At 34.6% G+C, this 16,203-nt stretch overlaps 1 protein-coding gene across 18 annotated transcripts in view; it reads right to left on the bottom strand.

Moving 5' to 3' along the window:
• Positions 1 to 16,203, bottom strand: part of LOC145529023 (uncharacterized) — a 1,122,255-nt gene that overhangs the window by 288,266 nt on the left and 817,786 nt on the right. For 16 of the 18 annotated variants that reach the window (XR_014070838.1, XR_014070842.1, XR_014070836.1 and 13 more), the window contains one exon: positions 6,951 to 7,000. Coding sequence is in view for 12 of the 18 variants with exons in the window: in XM_081548496.1 (XP_081404622.1) it covers positions 6,951 to 7,000 (50 nt within the window). In the remaining 6 variants the exon portion in view is untranslated. Of the gene's footprint in view, positions 1 to 4,011; positions 7,001 to 16,203 lie in introns of those variants that run through there. The other 2 variants (XM_081548510.1, XR_014070837.1) reach the window with 2 other exon arrangements.

Genomic DNA, 16,203 nt, shown 5'->3' with positions numbered 1-16,203 from the left:
CCCTTATCTATGAGGCAAAATAATACTCTCTTTTTTTTTATTTTAGGGAGTTAGCTTTTCTCATGACCTATTTTGGTCTACAGACATATATCTGGAATCATATTTCAACATATTCATATTTCCAACTGGCCAATTGCAAAGTCAAAACATGGAAGACAAGGCCACATAAAGAGGGAGGGGAATATGTACATCTATGGTTAATTCATGTTGACATATGACAGAAATCAAACCAATATTTTAAAGCAATCATCAATTAACTAGAAACAAATATTAAAAAAAAAAAAATACAAGTGCAGGACTTTGCTAATTTCCAGCCAGTAAAATCTGGGGAAATTTTCTGAGAATGGATTCCAAGGGTATACATAAATTTAAAATGGGATGAATATTTTAGGGGTGCATTAACCGTGACTCAGAATTAGATATACTCATTTACAGATATAGGAATAATTACAAGGATTTGCTTGCTCCTCTGGAAACCTGGACTTAGGAGTGTTGCATACTAAACACAGTTGATTGTATATGGAATAATATGAAGTAAGAATTCAAAGATTTCTGGAGCATTTTAATTTTATAAGTGTATGTGTGGAAGAAAAATGTATGTGGATATTGGATAGTAGTCAAAAGGTAGACCTAATGGACATTTGTCCAGGATCTGAACCTTTATATTTTAAAGGAATGCTTCATTTTCTAAATCTTGGTGACAGGCAGGACACAATTACTCACTAATATTGAGGATGAGGACATAACCTATTGTTAACCATTTTCTGCTTTGCAGAACTTTAAGTCTGAAGTAGATAATGCAAAGACAAATGGACAGGGTGATTAGGTTCAGGGGGTTGAACAGCAGCTGCACCCACTGGCAGTAGCAATATCTGCTTTACCCAGCACAGAGGACTGGGTAAGGCTCTGGTGAGAGAGAGAAGTGGCAGCATTCTGGTATGTTCTATCTCCACTCTGGCTCCTTCCTTCTCCCAAACCTGATTCTTTACATTTTGTTGCTATTAATCTGTGATACTCCAAAAATCTTTCAAACAAATTATGCTTTCTGTTTAAATTAGCCATCCTCAAATTTGTAACGTATCATCAAAAAATATTAGTCTAAAGTTCAAGTACAGATTTTGCATATTCATTGAGTCTGTTTTAGGTGTGAGAAGTGCAATGGGGGAACTCATTCTTGGAAGCACAGCTGGGATATCATTTCTAAGTGCAGAGCTGTGACGGCAGGTGGGTTAGGGTCATTCCAGACACTTCATCTGAAAAAGGGCAGAAGAAACCAGAAACAAGAGCAGGGTCTTCAAAATAAGCTGACATTAACAATAAAGCTGTCTGAAACTTTTTTCTTTTGCCTCACAGTTTACTGATTAGTTTCCTAGATAGGGATAAAGAAACCCTGATTTTGAGAGTTCCAAGCCAGACATATAGATGACCTGGCTATTCCAGAATAGTTAGAAGTTGGAGGATGGCAAGAGATGTGTGATGTGAAGATTGACAATTTCAGGGCAAGATTCAGAAAAGGTGTTCCTAAAACTTACTGGTCTCAGGAAGTAAGTTCTTGATGTGGATTACAAAGACAGCAAATGGCTGGGTATTCAACCTGAAAAGTTGAAATGGGGCCTGGTATGTGGAAAGCTAAATCTGGCATTCATTCTCCTCTATAAGCAGTTAGGTTTCCACCCATGCCCTACTCTCCAGTTAAACAAGAATTTTTGACTCCATAAGTATGTATAATTTTCAGCTGTTATTATTATTTACCCATTCATTCATTTGTATTAACACTGTTCTTTGTCTAGAACATACTCCCTTTGTGACTTTGTCTGTCAAGATCCTATCAATCAAAGCCAAGTTCACTGGTAAAATCTCCCACAAAGTGTTGCTGATCTGCCCAGCTGGAATCTCTACCTACTAAATTCTCTCAGCATTTTGTAGTAGAATGAATACTGTGGCCCCAGTCCAGTGGCAGGCTGAAGTCTATTGATGAGAAGCAGAAATCAATCAAGTCAAGGAAGAACCCTGGGGTATGGATTAACATCAGGACTTGTCTCACCTTGGTAGTAAAATTTCAGAATTAGAAACCTCAGTTCTGGGCCTGTTAGCTGGGTCATTGTACCATAGGCTGGAGAAAGGAGGCTAAATCCAGGTGTGAAGGAAGCACCCAAGGGCATCCCAAACCATGAACACAGCTTCTCTCTTTCTCCTTCTCACCAGTATTAAGTAGGAAATTGGGCATGAGCAATGGAGGGGTGGCCTAGCTGAAAAAGATTCAAGCTGATCTCTAAGTCCCACCCCAGAGCGGCCCAGGAGAGCTCACAGATATGCTGCTAAATAACTAGAGACTGTTCCAACTCAGGCGCATGCGCCTTAGGCACACAGTGGATACAAACTAACCACAGGGGCTTCTCCAACTCTGGTACATGTGCCCTTGATGCATAGCTGTGTCTTCAAGTGATCTTAGGCAGCCGGAGCCTATTCAGTTCAGTTCAGTTCAGTCGCTCAGTCGTGTCCGACTCTTTGCGACCCCATGAATCGCAGCATGCCAGGCCTCCCTGTCCATCACCAACTCCCGGAATTTACCCAAACTCATGTCCATCGAGTCGGTGATGCCATTCAGCCATCTCATCCTCTGTCGTCCCCTTCTCCTCCTGCCCCCAATCCTTCCCAGATACGTTATACATATATCTGATTATAACAGACTGAATTAGACATGTGCAATAGAGTCTGCTGTTATGCAACTCGGAATTGTCAATCAAAACTGTCAGTCCATACCCACCGAGATGAATATGTAAAAGCCCTGTCTTGAAAAACCCAGTACCTCATCATTCTGGTGGCAGTGCCTCTCTTGGCTTGGCCCATCTCTTCTTTGAGGTGTTCTTTCTGTTCTTTCCTTAGTAAACGTGTTTTTGCCATGGGTAAGACCTCAGATTCTTCTTTGTATTCTTACCAAGGATCAAGGCCCTTGGCAGTTGGGGGTGGGGGGGGCGGGTCATCTTTGATCCTCCCCAAGTCTGGTAACACTAGTAAAGGGAAGACTCTTTCCACTCTCCTAGCCCTGCTTCTCTAGTAGAAAAATAGGACAGGATTTACACACACACATTTTGTTTGCATATGAGTGGAATGAGGTAGACAGGGATTGACAGTATAGTTCACTAATGGTGTACTATTATTTTTTTACCACTACTATAGCATAAATTTTAAAGGCAAATAAAATTTCTCTTATTTTGGGGGCTTCCCACAAAGCATAGTGCTATGTACGTAGCATAAGCTCAGTAAAACATTTTTAAATAGATGAACAATTAACACTATAAAGTATCTATTTATTTCTTCTTTAACATCTAATACCGTAGTCCATAGAAATTATTTGTCATATCTATTTAGATTTAATACTCAGAAAAATATCACTCTAGTTCACCTTACCCACGTTATTTCTGTCTAATGGTCAGTATTTGGATGCACTCCTGTGATTAAATTTTAGTGGCAGAGTTAAACTTTTCTTAAATATACACTCTATCATATCAACCCCCAAAATCAATGATATTTGAGTGACTTCCACAATATTTTGATAAATTACTAGAAATTGGTCATTATAAAGTATTTCACACTTTAGTGTAATAGAACCCCAAACAATAAAATCAGATACTATGGAAAATGTACTTAAGTCTTGATGAAAAAAATTTTTGATGTCTTAAATCAAAACTGCATCTTCATTTTTTTAAGTTTACATTTGAGGAAAATAAATGGACCAATGAATTGCATACTCCCAAAGTGCATACCTTTGAAAGCATAACACGTAATCATCTGATTGATTTTGCTCTGGGCAATTATGTTGAAATAGTCATCATAATATAGAGTAATTGGTTTTCTTTTTTTAACCAAGTCTATATCAGGTCTATCAAAAAATTGAAAGAAAAGATGCCACTGAAATATATTACAAATTCATAAAAATTAAACATTAAAAATGAGAATTTTTATTTGACATTATGACAATTTATAGCCCAAATAATAATTTAAATTTAATTTAACTGAAAATATTCCCAAATAAGTTTTCAAAAGATGGCTAATAATATATCTAGGTGGTGGCATAAACCATAATTACTCCATTTCTATTTTGGCAGCTATTATAAATTTGAGCTGTGATGCAAATTCTATTTCAATCTAACTCAAAATACTGAAAATTATATCTAAATACAATTTTCTTATTTACATATTTGCTCAACTATACTTGGGTATATTTAATTGCATTTCAAAGGACTTAAAATGACATCCCCTGTGTGCTAGGTAAGTGTTCTAGGTAATTAAAATGATCAATGTCCTTTCATTTAATCCCTGTGGTAAGCCTATATAAAAAGATCTCATAAAGTCAAACAACTTGTGACACAATTTGAAATTAGGCATTATGTTCTATGGCTAAAATCATACAAGTTTTGAAGACACTTTATCATATTTTATACAGGCATCTTTTTTGATGCTTCAAGGTCACCACCAAGATTGAGGGAATAGTAACACTATCATGCATTAAGTCATATTGAAGGCATATTTGTCCTCACTCGGGTAGAACCTGAACTATTATGCTTATTTCTGATATTTTTTTGATACTTTATTGATGGCTCAATGGCTGTTTATTTTGGTTATGTGTGTGCCTGTTTGCTGAGATGCTTCATGTTTGTATGTCCAACTGGTTCCTTGCAATTTGCAGTATGCATAAACCTGATTTCACCTAGCACTTTAAATTGCATCTGAAGTATAAATTAATGAGATCTGTGTGAGGCCCTAAACCTCTCTTAAATGAAATGTTCAGTTCAAGTTCAGTGAAACTCTTCAGTGAAAGACCACTTTCACAGTCATTTACCTACACCTTCAGACTGACTGGTTTTGGCTAACAGGCAGAAACCAAGAGTATGTAGAAGGAAGAAGACAGTGTTTCCCACTTTCCCACTCTCAACTTTGGGCAGTGACTCCAGTGGCTACCTTGCTTCTGTGGCTCTAACTCCCATTGGATGGGCTGATTGCAGCTCAGGATTCTTCTGGTTGACTCTAAGACCTAAGTTCTGATAACACTGCCTCTTTCTGTGGTCTCTCTTGCCCTCAGCTAGATGGTTTCTTACTGCTGCTAACCTACAAGTTCTTAAGCACTCCCATCACTTGTAAAACCAATTCTATGTGCTAAATCTCCTTCTTCAAAATATTTTAAATGCCTTTAACAATGCCTTTTAAGAGTTTACAAATAATATTTAGACTCTGATACTACAGAAGGTGAAAAAGCAAGGTCATAGTCATCTAGATAAAGACCATCCTGGACCAGGAAGAGCAAATTCAATCATTTGGGAGAGAGCGGCCAGCAGCACTCATGGCACAGCAAAGAGGACAGTGTGGCTGCCCCTGGAGGGAGGAGGTGAGTCCAGAGACAATAAAAAGTGGGTCAGAGAAAAGAAAGGATGAAGGATGAAGCACATTTTCTAGAACCTAGTAGGTCATCTTTCTGATTTTGGACTTTTTTCTAAAAGAGATGGAAAATTATCAAAGGCTTTCTAACTGTAGGGTGTGATGATTCAATTTTTGTCTTAACCATTTTTTCTTGAAAGGAACAACAGCTGAAGTAGAAAGACATATTTAGAAGATAGTGAAATATTTTGGCAAAAAGAAAAAAAAAATGGTTGTAACAGGAAAATAGTGGTGGTGATAAGGAGTGATCAACCCATGGGGAGGTTATGAGGTCAAGCCTACAGGATTTGAGGGTGAATGTTATGCATTAAACAAGAAAAGAATACTTTGGTTTAAAAGTTTATTAAGATATTTAAGTGGAGATATTGGATATATGAGAATGAGCTATATGAGTATGGATTCAAATGGAAAGGTCTGACCTATAGATATAAACTAGGAAATTACCATATATACATAGTAGCTTTAAAGCCTTGAGACTAAATGACATCACTAATAGTATTCCTTGTTTATTCCTTGTAGCTTATTTGTAGAATACCAAGCCCCAATAGTATCTCTTGCTTATTTTGGATAGGTGAATTCAAGAAAAAAAATGATTACATAATATGTAGATTAATAATATAGAAACTATAGATTACTTTTATATAAAGTTACAGAACATTTTATTTTAAATGTTCTTTAGCTAAAGTATTCACAATGAGGAGTCATATATTTAGTCCAAGTGTTTTAGAACTTGTCTTTTAAACAGTTGTATTATTTAAGTTTACATCCAGCTCATACTAATCAGGGGCTTGATAAGACATTTGCGGTGTCTAAGAGAAGCCTAGGGACTGCAATCTCAGGGCTCGAGCACCGAAGGCTCATCTGTTTCTTGCTTTAGAGTCTGCAGGTATCTCTGCTACATTTTCCCCTTCCACTGCAGGCCATCTTTGTCAACATAGCAGAAAGTATATTCACCAACAAATTTACATCCTTAAACCTTATGACTTCGATGATTCAGAAAAAAAAAAACAATTCACAGAACAACCAGAAAGCAAGAGAGTGCTGAAAAGGCTATATATTCTGTACCGTTTTCAAGGCCAGTTTAACAATCCCTCAAGAAAATTTATTTTTCATTCTTTCATTAATTTCCTACATATATATGTATATACACATATATTTTGAACATGAAGCTATTAGCATTTCTCCTTCAGAAACATGAAAGTATAAGAATAATAGCAGCATTTGAAACTATTTTCCTTTAATACATTTTTTTTTACAATTCTATGCACTTTATCCCAGATTTCATAAAGTTAAAATTGATGTAACAATTTACCCGAAATGTTTGATCAGTATACAACAAAAAAGGTAAGTATCAGTGATATTTAGAAAATATGATGTTTACTAGAAAACCACGTAAGAAAAGATTATTTAGTTTTAAGCCTAATACTCTGTGCCACATTTTAGGATTACTTAGATAACTACAGTAAAAAAATTTTTTTTTTAAACTTTGAAGCTATGAAGCATGCTAAACTTACCAGAGTATGATGTGATGATAAATTATTCAACACTGCATATGAAGACAGATCTGCAAAATAGAAAATAAATACCTTTTTGTCATTTATTTATTCAATAGGCTTTTATTCAGTTGACTGTGCTTTTCACAGGATAGCAGTATCTGGTTATAGAGAAAAAATGATAAACTGAAAAGATAACATATTAAATTTAACTGCAATTATTTCAGAAATAAGCACTTTAACTTCATTAAGAGTCCAATCAAACTATCAGCCAGTATACTCACATGTACTCCCTGCACTGGTGCCACACAGTTTAACCCTGATCATCTTTTCTAACGTCAATGCAGGAAGCAGAAAAAGCCTTGCCCCTACTCTTGCTACACTGAATATCCTCTGCATGGAACCAGAGGCATTCTTATAAAATAGAAATCAGATTGAGCCACTCTCTTCTTGTCAACACTCTGACTGCTTTGCCACATCCTTAGAATAAAATACCAAGCTCCTTCCATGGCACACACATCTGGTCCCTAGCTCCCTCTCCCAATCATCCTACATTCTCCCAGTTCTCTTCCTCCTCCTTGCTGTGATCCATCTCTTGGTCATTTTACTCTTCCTTGACTGTCTGTGCACATGCCTGTCTAAAGCATGTAGGCCTGCTCGTCTCTCTGCTGGAGCTCTCTTTAACCAGGTATCTACCCTGGTCATTCCACACAACAGTCAGGTCTCTTCTGACTGTCCTCTTCTCGCAGAGCTCATTTTAGACCACTGAGCCTCCACTCATTGGGATACGTTAATTTTCCACACAGTATTTACCTCTGTCAATACTGTGTATATTTACTTGTCTAATATTTCCATCCCTAAATAAAATGTAAATCCCTGGAGAGCAGAAATTTTGCCTTTTTTGCTGTTTCTCAGGACATTGAAGTGCATGGCACTCAGGTAATATGCAATAAATTCCTATTTAACTCATTAATTTGTTGACTGCACCTGTTCAAACTGTCGTGTACATGGATATGAATTACAGATGACAACTCTCTAGCTCTGAAAATTTGGGTAGGTGAGCAAACTATTTAGCAAAATGGTTGTAATGGCCCTTATTTCATGTGTAAAGCGCTTATAAAACTGCCTGGCTCATTCAAATGTTCCCTGAAGGTTACTTATATTTTAATTATGTTATTGTTTACATTAAAATGAACTGCTACATTCATGTAAGGGAAATGTATATACTCTGCTGCTGCTGCTAAGTTGCGTCAGTCATGTCCAACTCTGTGCGACCCCATAGACGGCAGCCCACCAGGCTCCGCCGTCCCTGGGATTCTCCAGGCAAGAGTACTGGAGTGGGGTGCCATTGCCTTCTTTGGTATATATAAACATATATAAATATAGGGTCCTCGTTGTACTATCAGTATCAGGTTCCTGGCTGTAATGAGGTTTCTTTGGGAGGCAAAAGTCCCTATTACACAAAATATTTACTCATGAAATGATCACAATTTCCTGAAAAGTATTTTATGTATTCTTTGTTATAGCTCGTATTCCTATCTAAAATCAGTTCAAAAATATTTCCATAATACTGTTTCAAATTCCATTTTTATCTTCAATTTGACTTTTTCCAGTAACAATTATTCTCCAGTTACACAAATATTCTTTGATCTTTTGCTTATTTTCAAGGCTCAGAGAAATAAATATGGATAATGTTTAAGATGAAATACAGTTAAATGTGTCAATGATCTTTCATTACTTTATTATTAATGGCAGAATAAATCTTAAATAGAATTTACTTTTTTTGTATTTTGCTTTTCAGGGGAAAAGATGAAGGACATGAGAGTATATCAGTGTTTGTCTTAAGATTAGTGCATAGTTAATCTAATCTCCCACACCTTTTCAAATATAGTCCTCTGCAATGAAAACCTCTTCTAGCAAGGACTCCTTGCACTGCATTTGAAGTTCCTTACTATATTATTGCATATGGAGCCAACCACAACAAAACCTCATCACTTGAAACTAAGAAGTGTTTTTGTTCTACATGAAAAATACAAGTTTGAACACTTAATCATATGGTTTTATGTTGACCAAGCAGTATCATTCAAAGGATAGATTCTTTTTGCTGAGACCAATTTTCCTGGTACTCAACCAAATATTAAAATGGAGCACTATAAATAACATTAGTGTACTGTGAAAAGGCAATAAAAAATAGCATCCATATCATTAGTCTAATGTCAATCAAATTATTGCTGCTATTGTTAATGGGAGCATATCGTCAAGTACTTAAATTTTTCCAAGTTTGTTAACAAACATAAGTCAAGTCCCTGTATTATCAGTATACAGATTACAAGACAATTTTATTGGCATTTGATATGGATTTATTTCAGATGAGTTTAAGCAAGATTCTTAAAGTTGACAACATCAGGGTAATGATTAATTTTACAGGATGGGAGAAGATATTTATTATTCACTAAAATGTATGCTGGATATTTACCAAGAAGATTGAGGATGTTTCATTACTCAGTATGCCATTACCTATTTAAACAGAAATACTACTACTGATAAAAACACTTACTTATGTATTTTGTTATTTTGCTATGAACCAAGTAAATAATGTTTTTTAGTTTGCTACATGAATTGTCTTATCATGACAACAGTGTTTAATTCCTCTGTTTAGAATTGTGGGAAGTGAGGCTAACGGAGCTCATTTACTTTGCTAACTTGGTAAGTAGGATTTATATTTAGATGTATCTGGCATCAAAGTTCATGATTGTTTATGATTTAAATATATGGTCTACTGAAATAGGCTAGGATTTAAATCAATTTATTTGTTCTCTTAATGAGAAATATTTTAAATACTAATTTCTTCTAAGCATTCTTTCCCAGTGGGACATAATTTACATCAAAAAGCTGATATTTGGGAGAATAAATATAAGAAAACTTATTGGAGTACATAATAAGTTATATACTGGGAGAAAAAGTGTTCTGAACTTGAAGTTGGAGATAAAAATCATCCCTTCTGAAGATTATTTAAATTAAAACTGCTATAAAATACATACACAAGCTTGATGCCATCTCTAGCACAGAGATTCATGGTTATTTTACAGAAGTAAGGAAGTAGTAAGAAGATAAGTATTACTGGATAATCAATTCCCCTTTAATTTTTTAAACAAAGTTGTCACTGGTTATTATTTTACACAATCAAGAATATATTCTTTATCTTCTCAACTATCTTCTTTAAATAGCAATGAGTCACTGTAGCAAAATATAAAAATTATATCAAAGGATGCTAAGGATATTGTGCATTTTCTATATTCTATACATTCCAAATAAATGACAGTTTGAAGCAAAATATTTAAAAACAAACTCTTTACATATAATAAAGATGATTTATCAAAAATCAACCACATATTTTTCCAATTAAAAAACAATTCTAAATGAAACAGGAACTACACAGGGTTTTTACTATCAATATTAATATGTAATATTTCTTGGCTTATCTAGAAAATTCAGAAAGAACAAATCACGAAAATCTGGCATAAAGAAATTACAAAGAGCTAAAAGAAGAGCTAAAATTATCTTCTTTTGCTGATAAGATTGCATACACAGAGACTCAAAGAAAGTCTAATAATATTTTTTAATTACTAAGGTAATTGTTAAGGTGACCAGTTATAAGTTTTACATATTCAAGAAGAAAAAATGTAGAATAGGAATTAGAAAAAACATTGGAGTGAAAAAATTATGACAAAACAATAAAAGTCTCATAAATACACATGTATTTTAAGGTATAATTAATATATAATTTACTCAAGGGTAATTCTGCTAGTTTTGACAAATGCATGTAATCAATAGGTAGAACAGATTCTTCACCTTCCAAAATTTCTCCTGTGCCCCTTTCAGTCAACAACTCTATTACCCTAACTTTTTATAGACACTGTTCTGATTCTTGCCCCTATGATTTTGCCTTTTCCATAATGTTATATAGATTAATAGAATATGTAACCTTTTGAACCTGACTTCTTCAACTGAGCATAATGCATTTGAGATTCATTAACCTTATTGTATGAATCAGTAGTTCATGTATTCACAGCTGAGAGATATTTCTATACATGTAATAGTATTCCCCAGTTAAGGAACTTTAAAAATGGGACACAATGGATAAAGGTAATGAAAACATACATACGTCCAGTTAGAAGATCATAAGTACTAGGGATGTAATGTACAATATGATTAATATAATTAACACTGTTGTGTGTTATATGTGAAAGGAGAACAAATCCTAAAAGTTCTCATCGCAACAAAAATTATTTTTTTCTTTTTTCTACATAAATTATTTAAATTTATTGTGGTAATCATTTCATGATGTAGATCAAATCATTATGCTGTACATGTTAAATATACTGTGCTGATGTCAGTTATATCTCTATAAAACTGGATGGAAAAAAGTCTCAGCTAATAGAAAAAAAAAAGAGAGACATATTTGATAAAGAAATAAATTACATAAAACTATAGGAACCAACTATGTAAGCCAATCTAGCATTTAATCTAAGACGTGAAGAATAAGAAGAAATTAGCTGAACATTCAGGAAAGTAAAAAAGATATTGCTGTTGTTCAGTCACAAAGTCCCATCTGACTCTTTGCAACCCCATGGACTGCACTATGTTAGGAATTAACTGAACGTTCAGGAAAGTGAAAAAGACATAAAATGTCCATAAACTTAGGCAGATCCAATAGAAGAAATGAAATTTTAATGAAAAAAAATGCATCCAGAAATATAGCCACATAAACAGTCCAATTAATCTTTGACAAGGGAAAAAAGGTCATACAATGGAGGAAAAAAGAGGCTTTTCAATAAATGATGCTGAGACAATTGGACATCTTCATTCAAAATAAAATGAACCTAGACACAGACCTATGCCCTCCATAAATTAACTTAAAATGGATTATAGGCCTAAACATACAGTGAAAAACTATAAAACTCCTAGAAGATAACAGTAAATCTATATGTCCTTGAGTATTAAGCTGAATACTAAGGGTAAAATGCATGAAATAAATAAATTTATAAGCTAGACTTCATTAAAATGTTTTAAACATTTTGTTCTGGTAAAGACATTGTCAAGGTAATGAGAAAACAAACCATAGGTCAGGAAAAAATATCTGCAAAATACATATCTGATAAAGGACTGTTACCCACCCAATATGTACAAAGAACTCTCAAAACTCAATAAAAATACAAAGAACCTGGTTAATATATGGCCTAAATGCTTGAACAGATACCTCACTAAAGAGATAAACAATGACAAATAAGAATAGGAAAATATTCTCCACATCATATGTCAATAGGGAATTGTAAATTAAAACAATGAGATACCAAAGGGGGAAAAAAAAAAAAACCTTATTAGAATGTCCAAAATGCCTAACACTAAGAAATGCTAGTGAGGATGTGGAGCAACAGGAACTCTCATCATTGCTATTGAGAATGTAAAATGGTACAGCCACTTTGGAGGACAGTTTGGCAATTTATTAAAGCAAACGTACTCTTACAATTTGACCAAAAATCACTTCCCTTTGTATTCAAACAGATGCTTTTAAAACTATGTACACAAAAAAAATCTGCACATAGATATTTTATAGCAGCTTTATACATAATTGCAAGCAACCAAGATGAACTTGGTTGAAAGGATAAAGACATACAGACAACGGATTACTATTCAGCATTAAAAGGAAATAAAACATCAAGCCATGGAAAGACATGGAGAAGCTTTCAATGCATATTACTAAATGAAAAAGGACATCCTGAAAAAGCTACATAATATATGATTCCAACTACAGTAATGACATTCTGGAAAAGGCAAAACTACGGAGAGTGTAAAAAGATCAGTGATTGCTAGTGGGAAGAGAAGCTGGAAGTATGGGAGGGAGGGATGAATAGGTGAAGAACAGGATTTTTAGAATAAAATTATTCTGTATGATATCATAAGGTGGATATTTGTCACTATAGATTTGTCAAAAGCTATAGAATGTAAAAACACCAAGAACAAATCCTAATATAGAATGGACACTGAGGGATAACAATGTAGGTTCATCAATTGTAATTTTTTTTTCATGAAAATGATTTGAGTGTTGAATTTTTTAAATTTAAATTTATTTTTTTAATTGAAGGATAATTGCTTTACAGAATTTTGTGGTTTTCTGCCATACATCAACAGGAATCAGCCATAGGTATACCCATGTCTCCACCCTCCCATCTCCCTCTCCATCCCACCCTTCTAGATTGTCACAGAGTCCCTGCTTGAGTTCCCTGAGTCATACAAAACATTCCTATTGGCTATCTATTTCACACATGGTATTGTAAATTTCCATGTTACTCTCTCCATACATCTCACCCTCTCCCATCTCCCCTCCCCCCATGTCCATAGGTCTGTTCTCTATGTCTGCTTTATTTTTAATAATAAAAATGGGAAGTAATTACACTGAAGTGCTTATTTCCATGCTGTGTAATTATAGACAGTTTTTCTGCTTTAATAATTTTTCAAATAAAACAGAATAGTATAAACTTTTATCATTTTTATAAGCTGATAATTGTTACCAGAAGAAATCACTGAAAACCTGAAATGGAATAAAAAAATGACAATAGAGAGATGAACAGATTATATTAATATGCAATTAATCTCAGTGTAATATAGAAAGATATAAACAAAAACAAGAATGAAATACCCATTTTCACCCATCAGACTGGGAAATACAAAATGAGTTAGAAACACACAATAGAGACAAAGTTGTGAAAATGAGTATTGTCATAAGTCACTGGGGGGAATATAAATAGCTTCATCTCTAGGGAAAATAATCTGGAGTGAGCTATCAAAATTTTATACGTATATAACTTTAACCAGCAATACCACCATTTTCTGTGTTCCTCTCTACTGCATATTTGTCATCTGGAACTCCCAATTTTACTTAGTTTCACTGGATCTGTTCTTCCAACATTGCAGACTAAAGGGGAGCAAGTTAACTAAGAAAATGTATTCAATATTAAATTATACTTAGAGCCCTGAGAATATAGACGGTTTAGATTTCATAAATGATGTTACCAACATGCTCTGCTAGTTGGTTTTGCTACAGCACAGTTTAGTTGGTTAGATACAGGCAAAGAGACAGTTTTCTTAAATGTTGTGTTTGGTTTGATTTTCCCAAGAAAAATGACAAAAGGAGAAATAGACAAATCCTAAGAGCAATGACAAAAATGTAATTAAAAACATGTGACAGCATGTTAGGTAGAAATAGAAGGAATTAAAGAAAAACTCATGAATGGGAAGAGAATAATTGGGTCTGTGGACTAAAAATCTTCTTGAGGTCAAAGAACAGTCATAGTCGGGATTGTTAGACTAATAAAATGTAATAATAAAATCAGAGGAAAAACTTCTGTATTAGTTATTCTATAATTTCACATTTTTGATGATGTAATTGTCTGGGACTATCAAAGATAAGCTCTAATCTATGACATGGTTGGCTTTCTATCTCACCACTATGGGGTTAGGAGCAGAAAGTAACTTTTTCACATGTGCACTTTTACAATGTAATTCATATGAAGGGGAATAAAGAATAACAAAAACTAGTGTTGGAATGTGAGTGTGGGAGTGGGTGGTTGATTGTGTGTGTGCGCATGTGCTTAGCTGCTCAGTTGGATCCAAGTTTTTGTGACCCCATGAACTGTATCCTGCCAGGCTCCTCTGACCATGGGATTCTCCAGGCAAGAATACTGGAGTGGATTGTCATTTCCTTCTCCAGGGGATCTTCCTGAGCCAAGGATCAAACCCTTGTCTCATGCTTTGGCAGGTAGATTCTTTACCATTGATCCACATGAGAGCAGCTGAAATAGGTTAGGTAAATGGTGGTTAGAGAAGAAGAGGTCAATGAACCAAAATGCCAGGTTGTTGGAAAGATTATCAATAAAAACATCAATGTCCCTCAGAATGATTATAGACATTACAGTGTGCTATAAGATTATGAGAAGCAAAGACCAGAATCATCAAACACAGGAGATTGTCCAAAAGGTATCATTAGGTATCAGCAATCAGTAGTAGATGTAAATACAAATATGATAAGCCCTAAAAAAATGAGCATATTTTACAATGAGATAGAGGAATCAATTATACATTTGATAACAACTCAATATATCAGAGAAAATGAAGTCATAGTGCTTCAAGTAGTTTTAAAAGAGAAAATGAACAAGCATGGAGATTAAAATGTAATGAACATACAAAATTAATTGGAGACCTGGTCAATGTTTGAGTCTCAACTGACTTTCACTTTGGCCAGATAGTATCTCTGAAATGAAAAACTGCTGACAATAGAATTAAAAACTAAGGGAAAACTGAAGGTTTTTTGTTCTCTTTAGAGAAAGCACAGTATTTCTTAAAGGATTGGTTCAATCATAATCTCCAGATTTTAATTTGTGTATGTCCAACGGAGAGTACCCAGAGAAGCTACATTGTGGTTGCAGAAGGCAATAAGTAGTCACATTAGGCTCCTTTGGATAAGATGATTATGTTGCTTATTATAAGTACCATAGTTACTGTTGTTGTCTAGATAAAACATAAATTATGCATTTAAATTAGCTAAAATCTGAATATATGTATGTTTCTCTTTTTCTCACTATGTATATGCATGTTGTTGCTTAGTCACTCAGTTGTGTTCTACTCTTTTGTAACTCAATGAACTGCAGCCCACCAGGCTCCTGTGTCCGTGGGATTTCCCCAGCAAGAATACTGGAGTGGGTTGCCATTTCCTTCTCCAGGGGATCTTCCTGACCCAGGGGTCAAACCCAGGTCTCCTGCATTGCAGGAGGATTCTTTATCACTGAGCTACAGGGAAGCCCAAGTACCACAGTACTACCAGGTGGTAATAGACAAAAAAAAAAAAAAACAACATAGTATCAAATAGTGTCATCTCATTATACAATAACTAAACCCATTATGCTTTAATAAACCAAATTTTAAAAGAAACTTAGACTCCAGGAAAACTCACAATCCAGATATTTTCTCTGACATAGTTATAATTTACATGAGACCAGCAACAGAATTTTTCCTTGTTCACCACTACAATCCAGTGCCTCTCAAAGTGAATGGCACAATGTAGGCACTTAGTACATACTAGCTAAATGAATAGATTTCTAGAGATGCTGCCTGCTTCACTCAAGTTGGGTGCATAATGAATTACTCCCATTTTCTACTACTTTAAAAGCGTATTTAGACATATTTCTCTTACTTTAACTTTTAAACACTCTTCTGG

The sequence above is a fragment of the Giraffa tippelskirchi genome, chromosome 12 (assembly GCF_054371585.1).
Source record: "Giraffa tippelskirchi isolate mGirTip1 chromosome 12, T2T-mGirTip1v1.2.pri, whole genome shotgun sequence".
Classification (NCBI taxonomy): Eukaryota; Metazoa; Chordata; class Mammalia; order Artiodactyla; family Giraffidae; genus Giraffa; species Giraffa tippelskirchi.
The sequence above is the reverse complement of the archived record's forward strand: the minus strand, read 5'-3'. Positions and strand labels throughout refer to the sequence as shown.